Source organism: Pteropus alecto, unplaced genomic scaffold (assembly GCF_000325575.1).
Source record: "Pteropus alecto unplaced genomic scaffold, ASM32557v1 scaffold146, whole genome shotgun sequence".
In the NCBI taxonomy this organism is placed as follows: domain Eukaryota; kingdom Metazoa; phylum Chordata; class Mammalia; order Chiroptera; family Pteropodidae; genus Pteropus; species Pteropus alecto.
In genome coordinates, this window is record NW_006442107.1 from 19,798,768 (window position 1) to 19,820,066 (window position 21,299).

Genomic DNA, 21,299 nt, shown 5'->3' on the forward strand with positions numbered 1-21,299 from the left:
GACAATTTCAAAACTTTATGCAGCATAGTATGGCCTCATCTGACCTTTGCTCGACAAGAGACTATCACCTACATATTAAGTCCACCTTTCCATGACAGCTTTGTACCTTGTATATGTGGACACAAGTGGGCATCAAGTACTCTTGTTAACTTCAAAGATTATCATGTGAATGAAACAAAAATTTAATTTTTAAAATTCTCATAGAGGGATAATTTATTTTCCAGAATTCCTTGGCCACATCTCACTGCCTCTACCTCCTGCCATATGTTAATAAAATTTATACAGTGGAAATAATAAGATAATGAATAACGAAGTGCTGTGCTAGGTTCTTTAGGTAAACTGTCTCATTGAATCTTCCAGCAACCCCAGCATCTCTAGATAGTCTTGTTATTCCTCTTTTTTTGATAAGGACATTGGACATATTAAGCGAATCCCTCCCAAGGTCACATGACTAGTAGAAAATCAAATTGATTTTGAACTCAGGTGTTCTCACTCTAGAGCCTACAATACCCCGACCAGCAGCTTTAAAAACAGTTTAAAGTAGAGTGATACTATCTTTAAAACAGTTTCAGTAGAGTGATACTATCATCTGCCTTTAGTGAGCTGAGGAAGCTCAGGATCACTGTTTTAGAAAGTCACCCCCCACCTTAAAAGATAGAAACTAAATTTAAGGACTCATTCATTATAAGGGACAGTTTTAAAAGCAGAATTTAAAATATTGTCTTCCTTTTCTGGAGCGTCAGGAGCTTGATTTATATTTTTCAAAGAAAAACAATCAACTAAGAGATCCTACATTTTTATTGATTTTTTAAAAAAATAAATAGTTTAAAAATGTTATTAGAAAACATGCCTGTTAAGCTTTTTAAAGGCCTCTATTATATGTGAACCTTGACAAAGGATACAAAATAAATACTCCGTGAAATAAAGTTCTCTACATTAAAAACATTTTTAGTCAGCATATTTTGTGGCAAATGTATTGACATAGTAAATATTTCATTTACTAATAGGGCTATTTGAGAGATTTGTTTACACTAGAGAACTAAAAGAAATGTAATCCAAATTATGGGCATAATGATTTTCATTGATATTCTTGCAGTACCCTCTGGCTTGTAAGCATCTATAAAATGATTAATTTTTGAAAAAAGATTCTGTGTCACCATCTATATAAGTTATGTGAGATTATTGACTATCAGTAAACTGATAACTCAGTAATAAACTCAGTAATAGGACCTCTGAGTATGTATATGTGAGCATGTATGTATGTGTATATCAGTAGACACATATATGCTTATCCAATCAAGTGTTTGCTTATTCTATCAGTGTTTTGAACACTGATAGATTTTTTGGGTTGGAATTCATGATACCACTCATATGTTACTTTGCACAGAGCAGAAATGATTGCTTTGGGTGTGAACAATTACTTAAGGTCTTTATTTCTTTCTTTTGAAAGATAATACATAATAGTAACTATATCATGAAATTCAGAAAATCTCCCTGTTACATGTTAAAAGTTTCATGGAAAATTGTTGATTTATTTTGTTTTTTGTCTCTATCATTTGGACGTGACCTTCTCATCTGTTTTATTACTGGGAACTTTTTATTGGTTACCTGCTGAGTCCTGAAGGAATATGATGGTTAACTAAAAGGTACAGAGTCCCTTACCTGGTGGAACTAGTATGTCAAACAGACAACTAACACAAATACATGATCCCAAATTCTGGTGAGGACAGAGAGGACCTTGCCAGGTAGTCAAGATTGAGCAGGCTTTGTCAGGTGAGATTGAGACATCAAAAAGGAAAGACAGCCACGTGAATGCAGGTGCTGCAAAAGCTGGAAGGCATTTAGTATAGCAGTCACATAAGGCTTCTGTAGGGGACAGATAGGGTTATTAGCTTAGACAGGCCAAAAAGGCTCTTTATATCGTTTAAAGGAGACTCAAACAGGGAGCTGGGGGGTCTCACACTAACACTTTAGAGAGAGGTGAAAGAAAGACTGGTAAGGAAAACCTACAAAAGTGGAAGAGAAACAGGAAAGAGACTGTGAGGTAGGCTGCAGGGCATGGGTCCAAGGCAGAGAGGACAGGGATTCACAGTGTCAAATGTTACTGTTTCTTTCAAGAAAAGCACTCTACAGAGTCACTGACTTTAGTAATTAAGGGGACATTGGTGATCTTATCAAGAGCAATATTATTATCCCTATTGTCTATTGAATTTCTAGGATCTTAGGAGAGGAATTACATGATGAATAATGTCTCATAAACTAGTCATTTTTTCTGATGACAGTGCAACTACTGTAGGCATCGTTATCGCCACTGTTAGGTTAACAGTGTGTAATCCCTGCATGTCAGGAGCCAAATTGCAGACTGAAAGGAGGAACAACAAAGCAGGGGAAAAACATTCAAGCTACTTCAAGGAAATGGGCAGTGGACACAGGCTCATCTAGAATATTTAAGTGACAGGATTTATCTTAACTTATAAACAAAATTATTTGGGTTGGTTGCTGATTAAGAAGATGCATGCCAGCTTATCAGAATGCCAGTGGTTTATTAATTATTTAGCAATGAAAAAAAAAGGTTTAATTCTTTTCCTGCTTCAGGGCTCATGGGAAGATAAGAGATGGCAGAGGGGAGAGTGGGTCAGAGGCCTGCTGTTCCAGGAAGGCGTTCTGTTGTGAAATCAGGATAATGGAGTGACAGTTATGAATGGATGTCCCTCCCATCAGAATCTTCTACTCCTTGCATTCACTCACACTTGCGCCTCTTAAACTTCCTACTTTATTCTCCAAGGAGCAGAGAATGACCTTTCAGCTTGTGCACACCTGCGTTTTTGCTCACTAGCACTGTTAGTCTGTCCCTTTAGGAAGGGGAGATACATATTTTCTTGCATTCTGCCTCTTAAAGGAAAGAGAAAAAAAGGGGAGGGGTAGAGAGAGGAAGCGAAAATTGGCAGAAAACCCTGAAAGAAAATGAGTTGACAGATTTGTTCAGTTCTGAATTTCTGTCTTCCTGTTTCTTAAATCTGTCAGAAAAGCTAAGGCCCTGCCCCCATGATGAATAAAATCCCCGAGGCCACTATCTGAAAAGAGGGGAGATACTTATCATTTTCTCTCCAAATTATCAGGAAGATCCATGCAGGCAGAACCGAGACACAAATCATTATCTTCAAATTATTGGCGGGAAATCAAATTAATGCTTGAGGCTTTAAAATGTGTGGGCTAATGTGGAGTAGAAAAAAAAAAATAATTGAAAAACAAAATGTCTCATGAATAATAAATAAGAAAAACCTAGTTGTGATTTAATCCGAATTCTACCACTAATGGATTGCTCGTGATTAGCGGTATGGTGCGCTTTTCATCATTTCCTGGTATTTTGCCTCTCTGCGTGTGCCGTCTCTCTTAAAATATTTATTTTCTGTTTATTTAATAACTTGTTTATGCTTTGTTGTGTCCAGTTAGGCCATGAGCTCTCTGACAGTTGGGAACTGGTATAATGTGTTCTCAGTGCTGAACTCATAGTAGGTATTCCGGAAGTCTCCTGCGTATATGAGGGAAAGTCCAGTGAGGATTTTTTTGTTTGTTTTTGTTTTGCTTTGTTTGCATAGATTGATCTGGTGAAGGATCTCACATTGTAATGGAGGCTGGACGATGGGTGTTGTCTTCCCAGATACCCTGACTCAACGCTTTGCTGTCTACATTCTGTCCCTGGCTCCTTTGGGGCTGGTTGATGTAATGTCCTGCTGCATGATGGAATGAACACCTGGCTTGGAATCAATGAAACCCCCATGCATAGCCCATTTCCATTCCATCTTGGAAGGTCCTTAGCAACTTTCCTCACTTTTGCCAGCCTTAGCAATTAAATAGGGTAATTATACTTACCCCACTGGATTGTAACATGACTCAAATAAGATAATAACTACAAAAATAAATTATAAAGGTGGTAGCTGTAGTTGGGACTGTAAGAGGGCAGAACAATAGCTGTAAATACTATACTTCCTATGCAACTTTTACTCTTGGCAAGATGCCTTATGTAGAGAAGGATATGTAAGTTGTGTGTGTGTGTGTGTGTGTGTGTGTGTGTGTGTGTGTACAGCATAAATTTTTTTGGCCTGCTTCAAAACCATGTCCCTAACCACATCCCGATTTTTCTCATTTTGTCCAGTCTGATTCTATGCAGACTGAGTTAGCTGTCTGATGAGTTGCCTTATTTCTTATTCTCCTGGCCTGCCTCTGACTTTGGGCCTCTTGTGGCTATCAGTGCTCTGGAGAACTTTAAAGTAAATCTTAATTTTTTTTTTTTTTTTGCATTATTGTCTTCTGGGAAGCTACTCGTATCACATTTTTATGGCGTTCCCAGAGAAACAGAACCTTGAGGATTGTTTAAGTTGGGATGGTGAACTTAGCAACTAAATCCTCAGTCATGTCCAAGGAAGTTGGACAGTCAGCACTGAATGAGCTCAGGCTCTTTATGTTGGTGACTCCAGCCCCACACAAAACATGGTGGATACCTTCACGTGTCTCATATTCTGGTGGGAAGGTAGCTAATTCCTTATGGGTATGCTATAACACAGGTAGTAGATAAGCCTGTGAGAGCCCAGGTATTGGGTACTGAAAATCTAGAAGTGACATATCAAATGTTGTCTTTTAGTCCAAGATTTCAGGGAGGCGTGCATGAAATAATCCACTTGAAAGAGGCTAAAGTGCCCTGGAAAGTGACATTAAAATGATTTGATTGTCACTGAGTATCTTGGTTCTGGACACTTGAAACTTGAAATGGAAAAAAAATGGGGTTGCTATTACAGAAAGAGTATCTAAACAAGGAGGAGTGTACTTCCTTTGGGAAGAATGAAATTCAGCATTAAGTGGGAATAATATTAGAGGTTCAGAATAAAATGGATTATTTTTTCCACTTAAAGAATAATTATATAGACTTTTTCAGATTGTTCCCTCAAAAGCTTTTGAAGAAGGATATCAAATTCTAGATTAATAACACAGGCAAAGATTAACATCACAGTATATCAAATTTCCAAAATTGAAACTACTGTAATATAAATATATGTACAAAATTTTTGCATAAATTTAGAAATAATATGCATCTCCCCAAATAAAACAATGGGTCACGATTACTCTAATTTGAAAGTGGTTGAACTGAATGAATTTTCATGATGATTCTATTTCATATGGTAAATAGAAATATCCTCAATCATTTGTCAGTCTTAGTCTTGGAATTAAGGGAGAATCCTGGAATATGCCCCACGTGTAATATGTGACAATGATGCGCCTTTTTATTCTCCAAAAATAGCAAGAGAGAGAAAGAATAAAGATGGTTTACAATATGGTAGGGAAATGATTTGTCCTTTTCTTATTTAATCTGTTTCTTATGTTCTTAAATAAATTTCAGATTCAGTAGTTTTCACCAGCATAGTGCCTCAGGTTGTGTCAAATTAGTCACTAATTAATGGAAGAGCATGGGATCTAGTTCACCATGATGAGTTAGTTCTCGGCCTCTGCAGCTCTTCTTTAGCTAAAGGACATTTCTTGTCAGCCTTCTTAAGACCAAGCTGCTAGTCCTGCTTGATAGTAACTAATGTTATTATCTTCATGTATGAACATTAGGTGTCACATAACCTTACCATAAGGCTTAATGAAGCTATTTTGGTTATGGCGTTAACACTTCCATTTTTAATACAGAGTGTCTGCATTATCTGCTGTATGAGCAAATTCAGTTTATTTTTAATTTGCTGATAAGTTTTGCACTGGTTAGAAACATTTATCTGTCTGTTCCTTCTCAGAGTGTTCAAAATGGTCTTGATAGTGACATTATGAGTGTGTGTGCACGTTTGTTAATTTCACTTACTTGGAGCTCCAGAAATGCATACTGACTACTTATCATTTGGACTCCATGGAACATTCTTTGTATTTATAAATAAACATTATGCATGATAATGATGTTGAGAACTGAGAGCAAGAAACTCTGACATATTTATTTCTTCTCTTACTCTTAGCTTTCAGATTTTGAAATGCTATTTGAAATGCTTTGGGACCAAGGAGTCTTCTCTTTGCTCCTCTAGATTTCCTCACTGCCCCAGGAGGCTAACTTCTGTTTCCAGGTGGATTTAGCCAATGAAATCCTTGGCAGAGATTGGAGGGTCGAGGGCAAGTAATCAGGACATTTTTTATTCTACCTCCCTACCTGTGGAGTGGCTTTAGATTAATGTCACTATAGTACATTTTTGGTTTTATTCAGCTTTATTTTGATAATTCTTTCCAATGTATTTTGAACATCAGTTTCTAGATTTCTAAAACTTGAAATTCAGAAATAATTTTTATTTCACCGTAACATTTCATTGTTTCATAAATGGGGAAATTTAGGCCATTATAAGGTGGTGGGCCTTGCTTAAGAATCATAGTACCACTTGATTCTCAGAGACATTTAGTACTTTTGACCATAATTTTGAACAGAAAGTAAATTATTTAACTTTGGGGAGAGGATGCTCTACAGAGCTTGATAGGATGAATATCTTTAGTCAGGAAAATAAAACTAGATAAGAAACACTAAAAATGAGTCAACTGGAAGTAACCCAAATAAATGTCCATTAACAGATGAATGGATACATAACATGTGGTGTATCCATCTAAAACTGTATTATTTCACCATAAAATAAATGAAGTACTCATATATGATACAGAATGGATGAACCTTGAAAACATGCTTAGTGAAAGAAGCTAGTCACAATGGACCACGTTGTATTGTATGAATCCATCTCTAAATGTCTAAAATAGATAAATCTGTAGAGACAAGAAGTAGATCAGTGGGTGCCTAAGGTTGGATGCTAAGGAGTTGGGATGGGAGTGGTTAAGGAGGTGATGGCTAAGGATGTGGCTGTGATTTCTTTTGGAGTAAAAAAGAAGTTCTAAAATTGATTGTAATAAAGGATGTACAACTTCTGTGAATACACTAAAAGTCATTATATTGTATACTTTAAATAGGTGGATTGTATATGTGAATTACATCTCAATGAAAGTATTAGATTAGTGTCACTAGAAATAAACAAAAATTAAACAAAACTAAAAACACAGTAATGTACATTGTATAACCAATACGAGTTTGCAAATATTTGCTTTCAAATTCTGTGAATTTTTTAAAAATAAGTTTTTGATTATTATCATTACTAGGAGGTATATAAATCCATGCAGCGTATTTCTTAGTTCATTTGTGGAGTTTGTTTTCCCCTCTAGTTTATGAAATTTTGTTTTAAAAGGTTTGGTTTATAAGGAGAAAGATCCAGGTGGAAAGCTAAATTTCCATAATATTCTTATTTTAGGGCCTTTATTTCAACTGTTACTTGAAATTTACTTTTGGTTTTTATATTTTTGTGCGATTTGCCAGTTCTTTCATATTGGAAGAGCAGCATTTATATATATAAATGTTGACAGAATTGAGTCTTCTGAATGTTCAACGTGCTCATATTGTGGATTTCAGATTCTAAGACTAAACAATTTTTTTTGTAACTTAGAGAATAAAATTTTTTTCCATCTGATTCAGTGGTAAAACTTATTCTTTGTATAATTCAGATTCAACTTGACTATAATAGAAATCATTATTCAAACAGGAGAGTAGAATCAGCTTTTCAGTGGCACTTAAACTAAAAAGAGAATTAATAAAATGGTTTTAATTACATCCTTCTCTGTTTGATAATCACTAAGAAAAGGAGAATCTTGCCTTTGAAAAGTGAAAGAGGTCATCTGTTTGGAGAGGGGGTTGTCAATACAATTCCATGCATCGCTATCAAGAATTATTCTGAAAATTATTGATGCATTAAACATTAAGAGCCTTTGTTCGAACTCTTGTTCAAAAGGTGACAACCTTAAAATCTAAAAATATTCTGATTAGAAACCCAAGTTTTACCTTAGTAATGTAATATTGGTATCTCTTTATGAAGTATCTGCATTTTTGAAGTTCATTTGTAATTAGTTTTGAAGATAAAATTATTTTATATTTAGTAAGTGTGTGCCTTGGCTAAGTCTTTTCTTTTTTGTGTGTAGTTGAAATATGCCATCCAGTTCAATCCAGTTGAGTTACAATTTTTCAGATAAATATTTTGAATTTAAAAATAATTATTTTAAAGGCAGCGATTAAGTACTTTTCAAATGGTTGTTACCAGAGAGAGTTATAGCATAAATTCGCAGGCAAACCCTGAAACATAGCAAACTCTCAAATATTTGATGAACAAATGGGGTGGGGGCACTTTAGCTGGAAAGGTGCAGGATGCCTTTTCTTCAGATTTGTTCCGTATCTCAGTGAATAATCATCGGAGCCTAGAGAGAATGAAATTTAATTTTGTGACTCTCTTCAAATCTCTTAACATTTCAGTGTGACATTGCCTACAAGAAATACATGTTGGTGGTTGTCCTGCTTTTCTGAGCCATTAATCACCTCATTACCCAGGGTGCTACTGAGGTCTTCCTAAGACACCTTTGCTATGGTCTTCTGCAGAATTTAATATTGGAGAATTGGTCAGGATGATGATGATGATGATGATTTAATATTGGAGAATTGGTCAGGATGATGATGATGATGATTTAATATTGGAGAATTGGTCAGGATGATGATGATGATGATGATGATGATGATGATGACGACGATGACAACGATGACGGACGATGGAAAAGAAGAAATTGATGTAATATTTCTTATAATGTCAGCGCCCAGGGAAAACAAAGAACCAATTCTATAGCAAGTGACCATGGATTTCCTTGGAGGTTGACAATGACTGAATTATCAGTGTAGCCAGCATTCTTAGCACTTGAGCCAGTGTCTGAGAATGTAGCACAGTAATCCCTCTTCCATGTTAGGAGATAGAAGCATTTATAGTTGAAAATAGCAGTCCTTTTGAAAGATTCCTCTATTACATGTGCTCTGTAATGGATTCTTCTTAGCATATAACTCAAGTGTCTTTTCTGGTAAGACATCTTCTGTAATTAAAGTGTTTGGATACTCCTTAACCTATTACCTATATCCTAATGTAATAGATGTTATATTGTAGTTGTGAAGCCTGATAGAGTTGGGGTTTTGGCTTAGATCTTGGCTTATATATCATCACCTCTCTGAACAATGAAGTATCAACAAGAGATAAACCCCTTGCTGACTGAGTTTCTGGCTCACCTCCCAAGTTCTCCCTCTATAAGAGGAACTGAGTGTGGGGGTAAGCTACAAACTGGAGTAGTCACTATAATTTATAGTTTTTTAGTAGCCAGCTAGCATAGCTCTTGAATTAGTACAGCATCATTTGTGACGTGCTTGGGCATGAGAAGTCTTGTTATGGCAGGCAACTACCGAGAAAGAAAGGACATGAAAATTCACAGTTCTTGGATAAGACAAGCAGAGGGAGTAAGAAACATGAGAGGCAGTTTACCGTTAAGCTAAGGAAACTGAAAGTTCAAGGCCCTGAGTGATGGGGTTTGCTGGGAATTATTTCAGAGTGTCCTAGAAGGGGAGGAGAAGCCAGGTAGTAATCTAGAAATATTTCTGGTAAATTACCTGAAGAGATCTCAGAAGAAGGAGACCCAGGCCTCTCAAGGCTCTAGTAATTTTAGTGATTTATTTTCTCTAAGTAAATATTCACTTTATTTTGTATTTTGTACTTTCATTAAATAGGGCTTCAGGTTTCTGAATATTTCTGGTTTGGTCACCGCATTCATTTGCTTTTTCCTCTTCTTCAAACCACATCAGAACTGAGGGAGATAGCCAGTTATGTTCATCTAGTTTATTTTAGTCTATTGGTTTTTACCTTTGTCTGTCTGTCTGTCTATCTCTATCTATCATCTATCTATCTATCTATCTATCTATCTATCTATCTATCTATCTATCTATCTATCTATCTATCTATCTATCTATCTATCTATCTATCTATCTATCTATCTATCTATCTATCTATCTATCTATCTATCTATCTATCTATCTATCTATCTATCTATCTATCTTCTATCTAATCTATCATCCATCCATCCATCCATCTATCCATCCATCCATCCATCCATCCATCCACCTACCTACCTATCTATCTATCTATCTTATTTTGGCACCCTTCTATTTTCTTTTTCATCACACTCTGGTATATCCCCATGCGGTGTGACTGGTTCTTCATGGAAAGATTACCAGTTTAGGGAGCTAGTGAAAGAAAAAGGGTGGGAAAAACTGTCTTCTGTCCCAGGGATCACTTCCAAACAAATATCATTCAGAGTTGAGGTTCCTTTTGAGAGAGGAGAGAAAAAGTCTCCCTCTACTCCCCTACCCACCCACCTCCACCCACACTTTGAGGAATTCATAGCTTTAAGGGATTTCCAGATGTTTCTCATCCAGACATGTCTGGAGAAATAAATGAAGGACAGCATATATTTTAACTTGTTTTGGCTGTTAACGCCTCTCAGGCAGGCAATAAATATCATATTACTTTTTCCTTTGCCTAAGTCGATCTTAATGATTGAATAAATTGGGGCTGGTTATATGCATTACACTGCGCCGCTAGTGATTTTTGAAGGTTGTAGATTATAGATGGTTACCAATAATAACATGAAGCTCCTTTAGGAAGAAAATGTAGAAAAGCTTATTAATACTTTTTGAAGCATGAAAGAGGATACTTTTGTCTACCAATCCCTGGGACGTGTAGCTTAAATGGTGTGAAGTTTTACATATACACATTTTACATGACACATATGCTATCAAATCTGTCCCAGCCAAGTAAATTTGTCTTAGTAGACACCCTGCTGAAGATCATTACTGGGTTCAAGCTTCACTTTATGGCTTCCTGAAGCTATAGGCTAATCCTGCTGACTTAGTTTTGCATGTAGATGAGAAAGGAGCCCTTGTGAAATTTTTTTATTAGAATGTGTTAATGATGCTTTAGTGCTCAAAACAATGGGTGAGACATGCTGTAGTTGTGGGTATGTGCCACCGTAAATAACTCGCTAGAATTCTCATTTTTCTTTGCTCCGGATGAGAAAGACTGCTTCTTCTTCCATCCCTTCAAACAGCGGGATATTCTCCTGCCCATCATCATTGAACTTCCTCCTCAGTTGTTGGTCGTTGACTCCTTTACGCACTTTTTTTTAAACACCAAATAGGGACTATGTTGTAATAGAAATGAGAGGCTCAGTATAAAATGGTCGAGACTCAAAATACAAGAAAAGTAGTATAAACATTGCTGTTGCCCTATAATAATTTTGGGATGTGATATTTTCAAGTACTTTTAAATGAAACAAAGAATTTTACAAAGCTATATGCTTTTATTATTTGTTTGTTTGTTTGTTTGTTTGTTTTTAATCACCATAAAAAGACAAGAGGGCCTTACACTGCTACTTAAATCTAACATTTTAAGTAGCTGATGTTTAAAGTATGGCTTTTTTTTTTTTTAATATTATAGTTTTAACAATTTGGGAGCTTGTTAGGCTTTTATGAAACATGTATTTTATAGTACATTTTTCTTATTGTTGTACCATTAAAATTTGAAAAGTTTTCATATATGCAACTGTCTGATTTTATGTTAATGTAAATATTTGCATCATTAACTCTGTTGCATGATATGGATAACCTGACTTACGCTGTATGGCTGTTCTAAAAATAGTTTTATAATTAAGAACAAGCTTAGGTTATAACAATTTTCATCTGTGGTATGCTATAAAAGTAATGCAGGCCAGCAAAACTGAGACTCTGTTGTTGACTCAAGTTGAATATATCCTCAATGGGATATACGCTAAGATCTTAAAAAAAGGCAAAAGAATTAATATGAAACTCTTAACAATCATATTTGGTAGTAGTGTTAGTTTTAGGAACTATCGTATGTGTGTTTTGTGAGGTAAAGCAAGTGAGTAACCATGTTTTTAATTGGAAGAGAAAAGATAGAGGTAGTAAGAACAGTGTGATGGAGTAGAAATTCTGACATCTGGAATTTCTATGAGAAGTATAAAAATAAATTTATTTTAAAAACACACACTTTTTTTTTTTATATTTAGCCTTTGAAAATACCTGAAAATAATGACCATCTAGTAGCAGTGAATATCCCTGGGGGTCTCTATTGAGGTTCACCAGAAAGATCCAGGATGCTTTGAAGAAATGGCCGATCCCATGTTTCTGGCAAGAAGTATATGAGACGACCTTGATTGTCATGTTGCCCTACCATACAGCAACATAACTATCAACAATTACTAGTCTTATCAAAAGGTCTCCTCAAGCTAGGTCAGTTTGGGAATTAACACGGTTAATAACTGCAGTAGAAAAAAAATCTCAAAAACTTACTCATTTGGTCACTATTTTGAAAATTGTTGAATAAAGGGTAATAAAGTGTTTATCATGTTTTATTTTTACATAATGACTATTTCACAGCGACCCTATGTATGAATAGATAATGAAAGTAAGTCTTTTTTATAGAAGTATTGCAGCTAATAAATAAAGGAATTACGTAAATCGATCATCACTGTTTTCCATCTCATTGAAATAGTGGATCCAAGCATTGATCACCAAAGACTAAAAGAAAGAAAATCTGTTGTGTCCTTCTGATAAGAATACACAACGTCATCTGTTTGTGTATTTGCCCCCCCCCCCGCAAAAAAAATAATAAGCCTGGATCTGATCAAGCTTCTAGATCTGATCAAGCTTCTAGCTTATAAGAAATATAAAGGGCAGAGGATCATGTTACATGACATTGTAGAATTACAATCAGCAAAATCTAGATTATGGGGAAATGCTATATAACACAAATGATCTGGTTTCTTCAATAATAGCAAAACTGTTGAAAGGAAAAAGGGGACAGAGAACCTATAAATTTAAGGAGACGTTTCAACTAATCTAATTGGAATCTGAGTCAAACAAATGTGTATGCATGTATGCAGCTTTATAATATACATATATAGAAATATATGAAACATATACATGCAGATGCATATGTATGTGTACATACATATATGTGGCATTCAGGGAAAATTGATTACTGACTTAATATTCGGTAATTTTAATGAATTATGATTTACTTTAGGTGTGTTGGGTATTATCTTAAAAATGTTTAATACATAACATAAAAATTAAGGTCATGCTAACTTGACTTTTTGAATGAAATCAGTGACTAATTTTTAGAGTTTTTAGCATTATATAATATATTAGTTTGCTAGAGCTGTCATAACAAAATATCACGGACTATGAGATTTAAACAACAGAAACATATTTTCACAGTTCTGGAGGCTAGAAGTCCAAGATAAGGTGTTAAGAGTTAGGTCCTGCTGAGTCCTCCCGGCTTGTAGATGGCCACCTTCTTGCTTTGTCCTCACACATTTTTTCCTCTCTGTAAATGCATGTCTGTGTCCAAATTTCCTCTATTTATAAAGATGCCAGTCATACTGGATTAGAGCCTATCCATATGACCTCATTTTACCTTAATTATCTATTTCAAGGCCTTATCTCCAAATACAGTCAAATTCAAAGGTAGTGAGGGTTAGAGAGTAAACATGAATTTGGGGGTGAAAAAATAGACATAGAGGCATTTCTAACTGGTTTCACAGGATGTGTGCTGGGAAACTTACTCATAAAGAGCGGACAATTCTGCAGTTAATAGGAAGCATTTTTTTCAGTATAGTTCATTTGCAGCAAAGGCTTAAATTATTTTGTATTTATTAATAATATTTGGCACTAAATATCCTAATTTTTAAAAGACAGGAACCTCTGATATGTGTTAGAATGATTCTGACATAGAATCTATCATCGTACGTGTACATCCCTTTATAGATTGCATTTCTTCGGATGACCTGACGTTTTTAGTTGCAGGCCTGATATTACTGACTGTCATCCTATTAATTAGGCAAGGCTTAATTTTTAGTGCATTTAGTATCATTCCAAGATCATTGTTACTCCTACTCATACCTAGTTTTATCATATCTTAAATTTTGAAAGATCTTTGCCCTCATGTTAGCTATACTTTAGTATATGAAATAGAGGTAGCCTGACTACCCTGATACATAAAGAAATCTGTGATAAGAGATTATATAAGCAACAGAAATATTAATAATAATTTAATATAATGCTTCTTCTCCGCATCGGTATATTTTAAAAGCCACTTCAAGAAAAGAATGTATGGAAAAATGTTCATAAGTTATCTGCATAAGATTTAGAGTTGGGAAATGAAAAATTATTTGAGAATTAAGGATTTTCTTTTCAGTGTTAATTATGAATACACCTGGTTAGGGACATGTATGTTAAAAAAAAAAACAAACAAAAAACTTGATATTTCCTTTGTGTAGCCCATATCAAGACCAAACTAACTTAATGATCATAGAAGAAAAAAATAAACTTTTTTTTTTTTTAAGTATCCTCTTGAGCTAAACCGTATGGCTATCTTAGGAATTTTCTAGGCTGTACTTCTTTGTAAGAAGAGAGCTTTCAGGCATTCCCCAGAGGCCTCTTCTTGTCAAGTGGACCATCTGGGGGTGGGAATGGGAGAGCTATTTCAGTGCCAGATGAGTCCCTACAGAGCAACAAAAGTGAAAAAGACATTATATCTCTTCTATGGAGTCGGCTTGTTCCTCCGTTAACCATCTTTAAATGGGGGCGGGGAGGTGGGGGGAGAAAAAAACGTTCCTGAAATATGGTAAGTATTAAGGAAGCACCTATTTGAAATCTAGAGCTGCAGCCTACTAGCTCTGTGGTCTGAGTTACTTAACCTCTGTGAGTCTTGATTTCCTTATCAGTAAGATGGATAAAGTTACATTACTGGAATTGTTTTAAGAATCAAATGAATAAAAAGTAACTGCTTTAGCTTGAGATGTTGAGACACGTAGTATTTGATAAATGGCAGCAGCTACTTATGTGGGTGTAGAAAAATTGGAAGGAGTAAAACCAAGGAGGTCCAATTTTACTAAGGCTTATAACAATGCTGTATTTATCCACAGTAATGAAACCTGTGTTTTAATTTTATCTTATACCATGTATTTAATATGTAGGCACTATTTATGATGATATACTAATTATATCTTTATTAATATTATCTCAGTTAGCTATTGCCAAAATGATGGTCTATAATAAACCACTCCAAACTCGTTATCCTTGTTCATGCATTTGTGTGTTGGGTAGGACTCAGTTGATCCAGGCTGGGCGTGGCTACAAACTGCTGATTGAGTTTAGGTCTGCTCCATGTTTTCTTCATCCTCTTTAGCTTGATGAGTGCTCAAAACATGTTCCTTTGCATGGTGATGACAACCTCCAAGAGAGCAAGTCCCGCAGCGCAAGTGTATCTCAAACATTTGTCTGTGTTACGTCTACTAACATCCCAGTACCAAAGCAAGACATATTTCCAAGCGCCATATCAATGAACTAGGAAAGTATATTCTACCCATAGGGGGAGGAAGAAGCTAGTGAATATTTGCTTTGCATTAATTCCGACTATTAAAATAATCATCAAAATAATTATTTAATTCTATCCAGATTAAATTATACTGAAAGTTTCTAAAAGCAGTGACCAAGTCTCCGGATGTGGCTGAGAAAGTTTGATGTTGTTGATTATTGGCTTTTTGACATTTAATGTGCGTGTGTCCGTGTCATAGATATCATTCAGTGACAAGTTAATCCAGTCACTCAGCCTCCTTATGGTCAATACATATAAAAATTTGAAAGCATATTTGTGTTCTCTGGTATCATGAATAATCTAGTCTAGCAAAGGATGTTTTCTACCAGTTTTTATCAATCTGCTTTTTTCAATTTAACTTTCCCTTCAGTAACACCACAGTTCATAATTGTACTGTCATTTTATCTCTGAAGACTTTCATCTCTCACAGAAAGTAGAGTTTCAGGGGCAGGTTTAGCATTGTAACAGGTGAAATGGAAATAGCTGTATAGCCACAAGGGACTGTTGTTTTGGTATACAAGTGCTCCATGCTCATGGCACGTTTTTGTGTAGTCATCACAGAGGAGGCTTTTGAAATGCATTCATTCACCTTGCCAGCTGGATTTGCCACTCATCACTTTTAAGTGCTTATTTTTTCAAATTTTTCCTTTTACCTCTATATGACCCCAAACAAATCAATCAGAAGCCCTCTGGTTGGAAATTTTTCTAATATGTGATGTGACACCAGCAGAATCTTTTTATAAATTACTGTGTATTCCTCTGAATGTATGATAACTGGGGGGTATCAGATGGGTTCAGGGACTGAAACAGTCTAAAAAGTGGTTTGTGGCTGTTGTATATTTCATGCTGGAGAGCAGCAAGTAGAAGGACAAGGTTTGTGCTGCTTGCATGCAGATAGTGTTGTCTGTTTTCTTTCTTCCTTTTTTTTTTTCTTTCTCCCATACAGAAGTGGGAGGAGAGGGCTGTTTCAGCTGCCATTGATGAAAATCAAACTCCCAATGTTTGGTGGCAGCCTGCTATTTCATGCTCTGCCGTTTTTGTTTTCAACAGAAATTTAGTTTGTTGTTTTTGCTGGCAGTGTTTGCCTATTCTGAAGTAGAGAGACTGCTGCATTTAGTTAGGGGTTCAGCATTCTTTGCTTATATTCAAATTCATGTCATGGTTCTGGGGCTTCAGATTTATTAAATAGAAACACCTTCACATAGACTGGGAAATAGTAAGCATCATGAATTACATTGTAGTCTTGGAGAAATGCCAAAAAACTTAATGTCAGTCTCTAGGTACCCACTTTGTATGCTTTGAGGCATTTGACCCACATTAAATATCAAATACAGTTATTCTTTATAACAACCAGAATCATTATTTATCACTGTGAGGTACATTTTTGTAGGGTCGTTTCTGTGTATACATTTAACATAATAAAATCTCTGCCTATAATTTCAGGGGAGAAACAGATCGGTAAAACAAAATGTTAACGGGAAATTTTACTTCAGCTCTCCTCTCCTTTTATTTTTTTAGCATTGAACACTAATTTAGGTAAAAATACATCACAATTCCAACTTACCAAGGTCTTATTCTTCATATGGAAATCTGTTTACGTCAGCCTAAAATCATTTACGATGCGATATGATCAAAAATGAGTTACCAGATGAAAACTTTTTTGTTGGTTTTGTTTTGTTTTCTGATATCCGCTGAAGTCCAGCATGGCTTTAGAAGGCAAGTTGTTTTCTCTATTGTCTGAGTGCTCAGCAGGCCAGTACCCTCTGATCTGAATACATCTTGGGATGTAAAATGAAGAGTATTTTGATGTATTCTTGCTCAGCCATAAATATAGAGAACCATGGCTTTCCATGATAGATATGTAACTTTTATCAATATCTCATTTCTTAGCTTCTAGCAAGCTTCTAGATATTTAAATCTCTTAGTGCTTTTGTATCTTAGGTGCTTCTCTTACAGTTAAGAATCCAATTCCTATGGAAGTGATGGTAATTTGCTTGTGAACTGCCTGAAGCATGGCAGATCACAAGGCCATAGAAAATTTGAAGTGCAAAGGCATCTCTCTGGGAATCATATCAAACACTACAATCGTTTGGTTTCTAGCATATCCCAGTAATGCATGATTCTTGAAATTCATCGTCTTCCTTTTCTCATCCTCCACTAGATTTTACGAAGGTAATATTGTGTACCTGCCTTAAGGCTGCTTTAAAAGAAGAAATGTACTGAATCAGTCATGGCTCCCGTCACTCTTATCCATTACTCCAGTTCAACAAAAAATGAAATCTTAAATATAAAATTGTGATTTTTTTTTTCTCTGAATGAAGTTCACTGGAAAGTACAAATGAGTTTTTTAAAAAATATTTACTAACCTTGGAATGGGCAGCACATCTAAAAGTTTATCAAAATATTCATTCATTTTCTTTAATTTTTTTATTGACTAGTTTGAACATGATGGATAAATTACATAAATTTTATTCTGGTCTGTGAAAATATTTCACGGAAGACCTGTTAACCTAGGATGCATTCTGTAAATTTGCAGAGCATTTTCTCTGCACTGAATTACTTTTGTCAAAAAATTATTTTTTGGTTTCTGACCACATCTTTGGATATATTCTTAATGTTTTACTGTGGCATAGCTATTAACATTTTTTTAAAGAAATAATTCTCTCTTGTAATTGGCTATTAACAGATTCTCCCAGGGCATTTTTATCCTCCAGGTTTCTTTTTAAAATTCCATTATCCCTTAAGGAACTTATGTACAAATTTATTTAAAGTTTCCTAAATTTCCTAATAATGTAGAAGATGGTCACAAATTACTAGACAATAGTAAGCTATTGTTGTCTAGTAATGTACTGTATTTAAATTAGACTATGAAGCATTTATAAGTCTTTCAAATTGTTATTTAAGGGGCAATAGCCATCTTACGAAAATGAATGCTTGACTCAACCCCTTTTGGAACAATGTTTCAGCTTCATCACATACTTGATTACCTTAAATAGGGTATTCTGAATAGCTATGATGGAATGCTTTCTTAATGAGTAGAAATCATAATTATGAACAGTTATCATATTCTGTATTGTTGTGGGTCCTGTGAGACACTGAACGTCTACAGACTCTAAAACATACTCTGAACTATGCTTTTCATTCTTGAAATTAAAATTTAAATTCCCTCAACTGTCTCTGTTTGTTACCTTCATTCATTCAAGCATATATTAAGAGCTTGTTATGTGCTGGGCCTGAGCTGAGCACCAGAGCCACTAAAGGAATAAAGCACAGCTTTGCCTTTCAGTTTGGAAAAATATATAGAAAAGTATGTTAAATACAAGTGTGAGTGCTAGAAGTGATGGAAGTATTTAAGCATTATGGTTGGAGCACACTTGGGGGAAGGCTGTATCTGCCAGGGTTTCATAAGGGAAGCGACCGTCAAAAGATGCATAGTCACTTGCCAGGGTGCTGAATTGAGGGCATTCCACTCAGATGCACCACCAAGAACAAGGCAGAGGAAGTCTGCCACAATCTGGTGTGCTGTAGAAACTGTAAGCAAGTGGCTATGATTGGAGTGGAGTTCACTAACAAGGCACGATGAGAGAATTGACTTTAGGCCATGGCCACATTGTCAAGGACGTGTGTCACAGACTAAAGAGTACATTTTTATTCTCTAATCAATGGGGAACTATTCATAGATTTACACTTGATCACTTTGAGTTTTAGAAAGACTTATTCATTAGACTTATTCATTGGGAGGGTAAATTTGGTGAGCGTAACAAAGGCAGAGAATAGTCATTAAGAAGCTATTACTGGAGGCCTGGTGAACAATATAGACAATCTGAGGGCCAGGAAGAAACGAGAGGATGGATCCCACAGATTTTAAGGGGTAAAGTCTGCAGGGCATAAAGACCCATTGGACAGTGAAGGAAGCTAAGATTATAGTTGTGACTGGGTGACTGGTGGATGGTGATACCATTCTTCAAGGCATAAGGGATGTAGGACCACCCAGGTTGGAAGGAACGTGGGTGTTAATTTTCCTTTAGAACAGGTAGAATTTGAATTTGAGGTCTTTCCAGGTGGAAAGGTCCTATAGGCACTTAAATCCATGGCTCTGAATCTGAAGACAATGTTTCGGGTTAGAGATAAAAATTTAAGTCATAGTGAAATAAAAACGTCTCTAATTTATTGAAAACAGTCTATGTGCTAGGGCCTGTGCTAGGTGAATTTATATATATGGTCTTTTTAAATCTTTAAGTCTAGGAACAAGATATTATTATTTTCACTTTATTAAAGACAAACGAAGGCTTCGTGAGGTAAGAAAACATGTACAAATTTCTGCATCTCATAATTGGCAGCTCTAGCATTTGAAGCCAAACATATCATTAAAATAATGTTCACTGCCATTTCCATTACCATTTTCAGTAGTGATTTAGGAAGAATGGGAGGCAAGGTATGGAAGTGGTAACAGGCTGTGTGTGTACATTTGAAAGCCTACAGAAGTGTCCTAAAGTGAATATTGGAATATTGGTTGATGTGATTTTATCATTTGGCAGCAGGAAATGTTGAAAATTTTTAGCAGGATGATTTGAAAAAAGATGACTTCAAATGAAGCATACAAAATGGACCAGTGGGAGGAGATGTGATATTATGTTCTTTTGGTTGCAAGTAACAGAAATGAACTTAAGCAAAAAGGATAGCATTGGAAGAATACCAGGTAAGTCTTGAAGAGACAAAGAAGTTAACAGTCAAGAAGTGGAACGGTTTTTGGAATTTCTCTTCCAATGTACAGCCAAAAGTTAACACACTATCAGCAGGTCTCAGTGTTTTTATATATCTGTTCAAAATTCCAAGAGCCTGAGAAGGAAATGAGCCGTCCAGCCAGGGGTGAGTTCTTCAACGCTGATCCTTTCAGTTGAGATCATTCACTCGCAAACACAGCTTCTCCAGCTCCTCCTGGTCTCTATCCAACTTTTGTCCTTAGAGAAATAATTCCTTTTAACTTTACTTTATTTGTAACTTGAAATGAAAATGATATTTTTCAAATATGCTAATTATAAGAATAGTGCGGGTGGGATCTTTATTTCACGAGGAAAAGCCGTAAAGTTTGAAGTGAAATGAGATGTAATGAAAACTCGGTGCCACTAGAGAAGTTGTTCAGATGCCCTTAAAAATCACAAATCTCCATCAGCTCCTTCAAACCAAACCTGTTTTTATTGTGTCAGGCCTAGTCTCCTGCTAGAAGTTACTAATTCTAGCTACTCTGTTTTATTATTGTTCTTCTGTAATGGAAAATGATAAAATCCCTTCATTTCATAGACTTCAAACAGAAAGGTTAAAATTTTACTTTTAAAGCCTTAATTTTCTGTAATAACTTATTTAGTCAATACAAATTTTATTTTTATAAATATTTTTTAAAATGTCAGTTTTTCTTAAACATTATGTATTTGTTTTGCTCACTGCTATATCCCCGAGGCTTTTAACAGTGTCTTGCACATCGTAAGATCTCAATAAATAACTGTTGAATGAATGAATGAAAAATAGAACAAAATTTATCAAAGTTTAAGATTTGTAAATGTTTTGGAAGTGTAATGTCAGACCATCAATGTAGCTGCCCCAACTATATTACTGTTCTGTAAAGAATGCATGTAAGTATCAAACACATCACCTTAGTTGTCATCTGAGGCTGGCTGGTTAATCATAGAATTACAGAAAAAGACCCTCTAACCTAGAATATTCCTTAAGGTTAATAATAAAACATTATTCCATTAATTCTAGTGCTATATTATTAGGTATTATAAAAGCAGAAAAGCTTATCTATGAATAAAGAAGAAAAAAATCAGGAACAGGTATAAAAGTGACATGGAGGCAGGTCATGCTTTTGTAATATTTCTTAACTCTGTTAAGAATGATTCATATATAAGAAGGAAGGGAAAG

General features: G+C 35.4%; 1 protein-coding gene across 3 annotated transcripts in view; it reads left to right on the forward strand.

The window, feature by feature from the left end:
- Window positions 1-21,299, forward strand: part of CDH2 (cadherin 2) — a 194,784-nt gene that overhangs the window by 90,793 nt on the left and 82,692 nt on the right. Inside the window, exon 1 of one of the 3 annotated variants that reach the window (XM_015595695.2) lies at window positions 20,025-20,079. The exons of the other annotated variants lie outside the window; for them this stretch is intronic. Coding sequence (XP_015451181.1) covers window positions 20,040-20,079 — 40 coding nt within the window. The 5' untranslated portion in view covers window positions 20,025-20,039. Of the gene's footprint in view, window positions 1-20,024; window positions 20,080-21,299 lie in introns of those variants that run through there. 3 annotated transcript variants of the gene reach the window in all.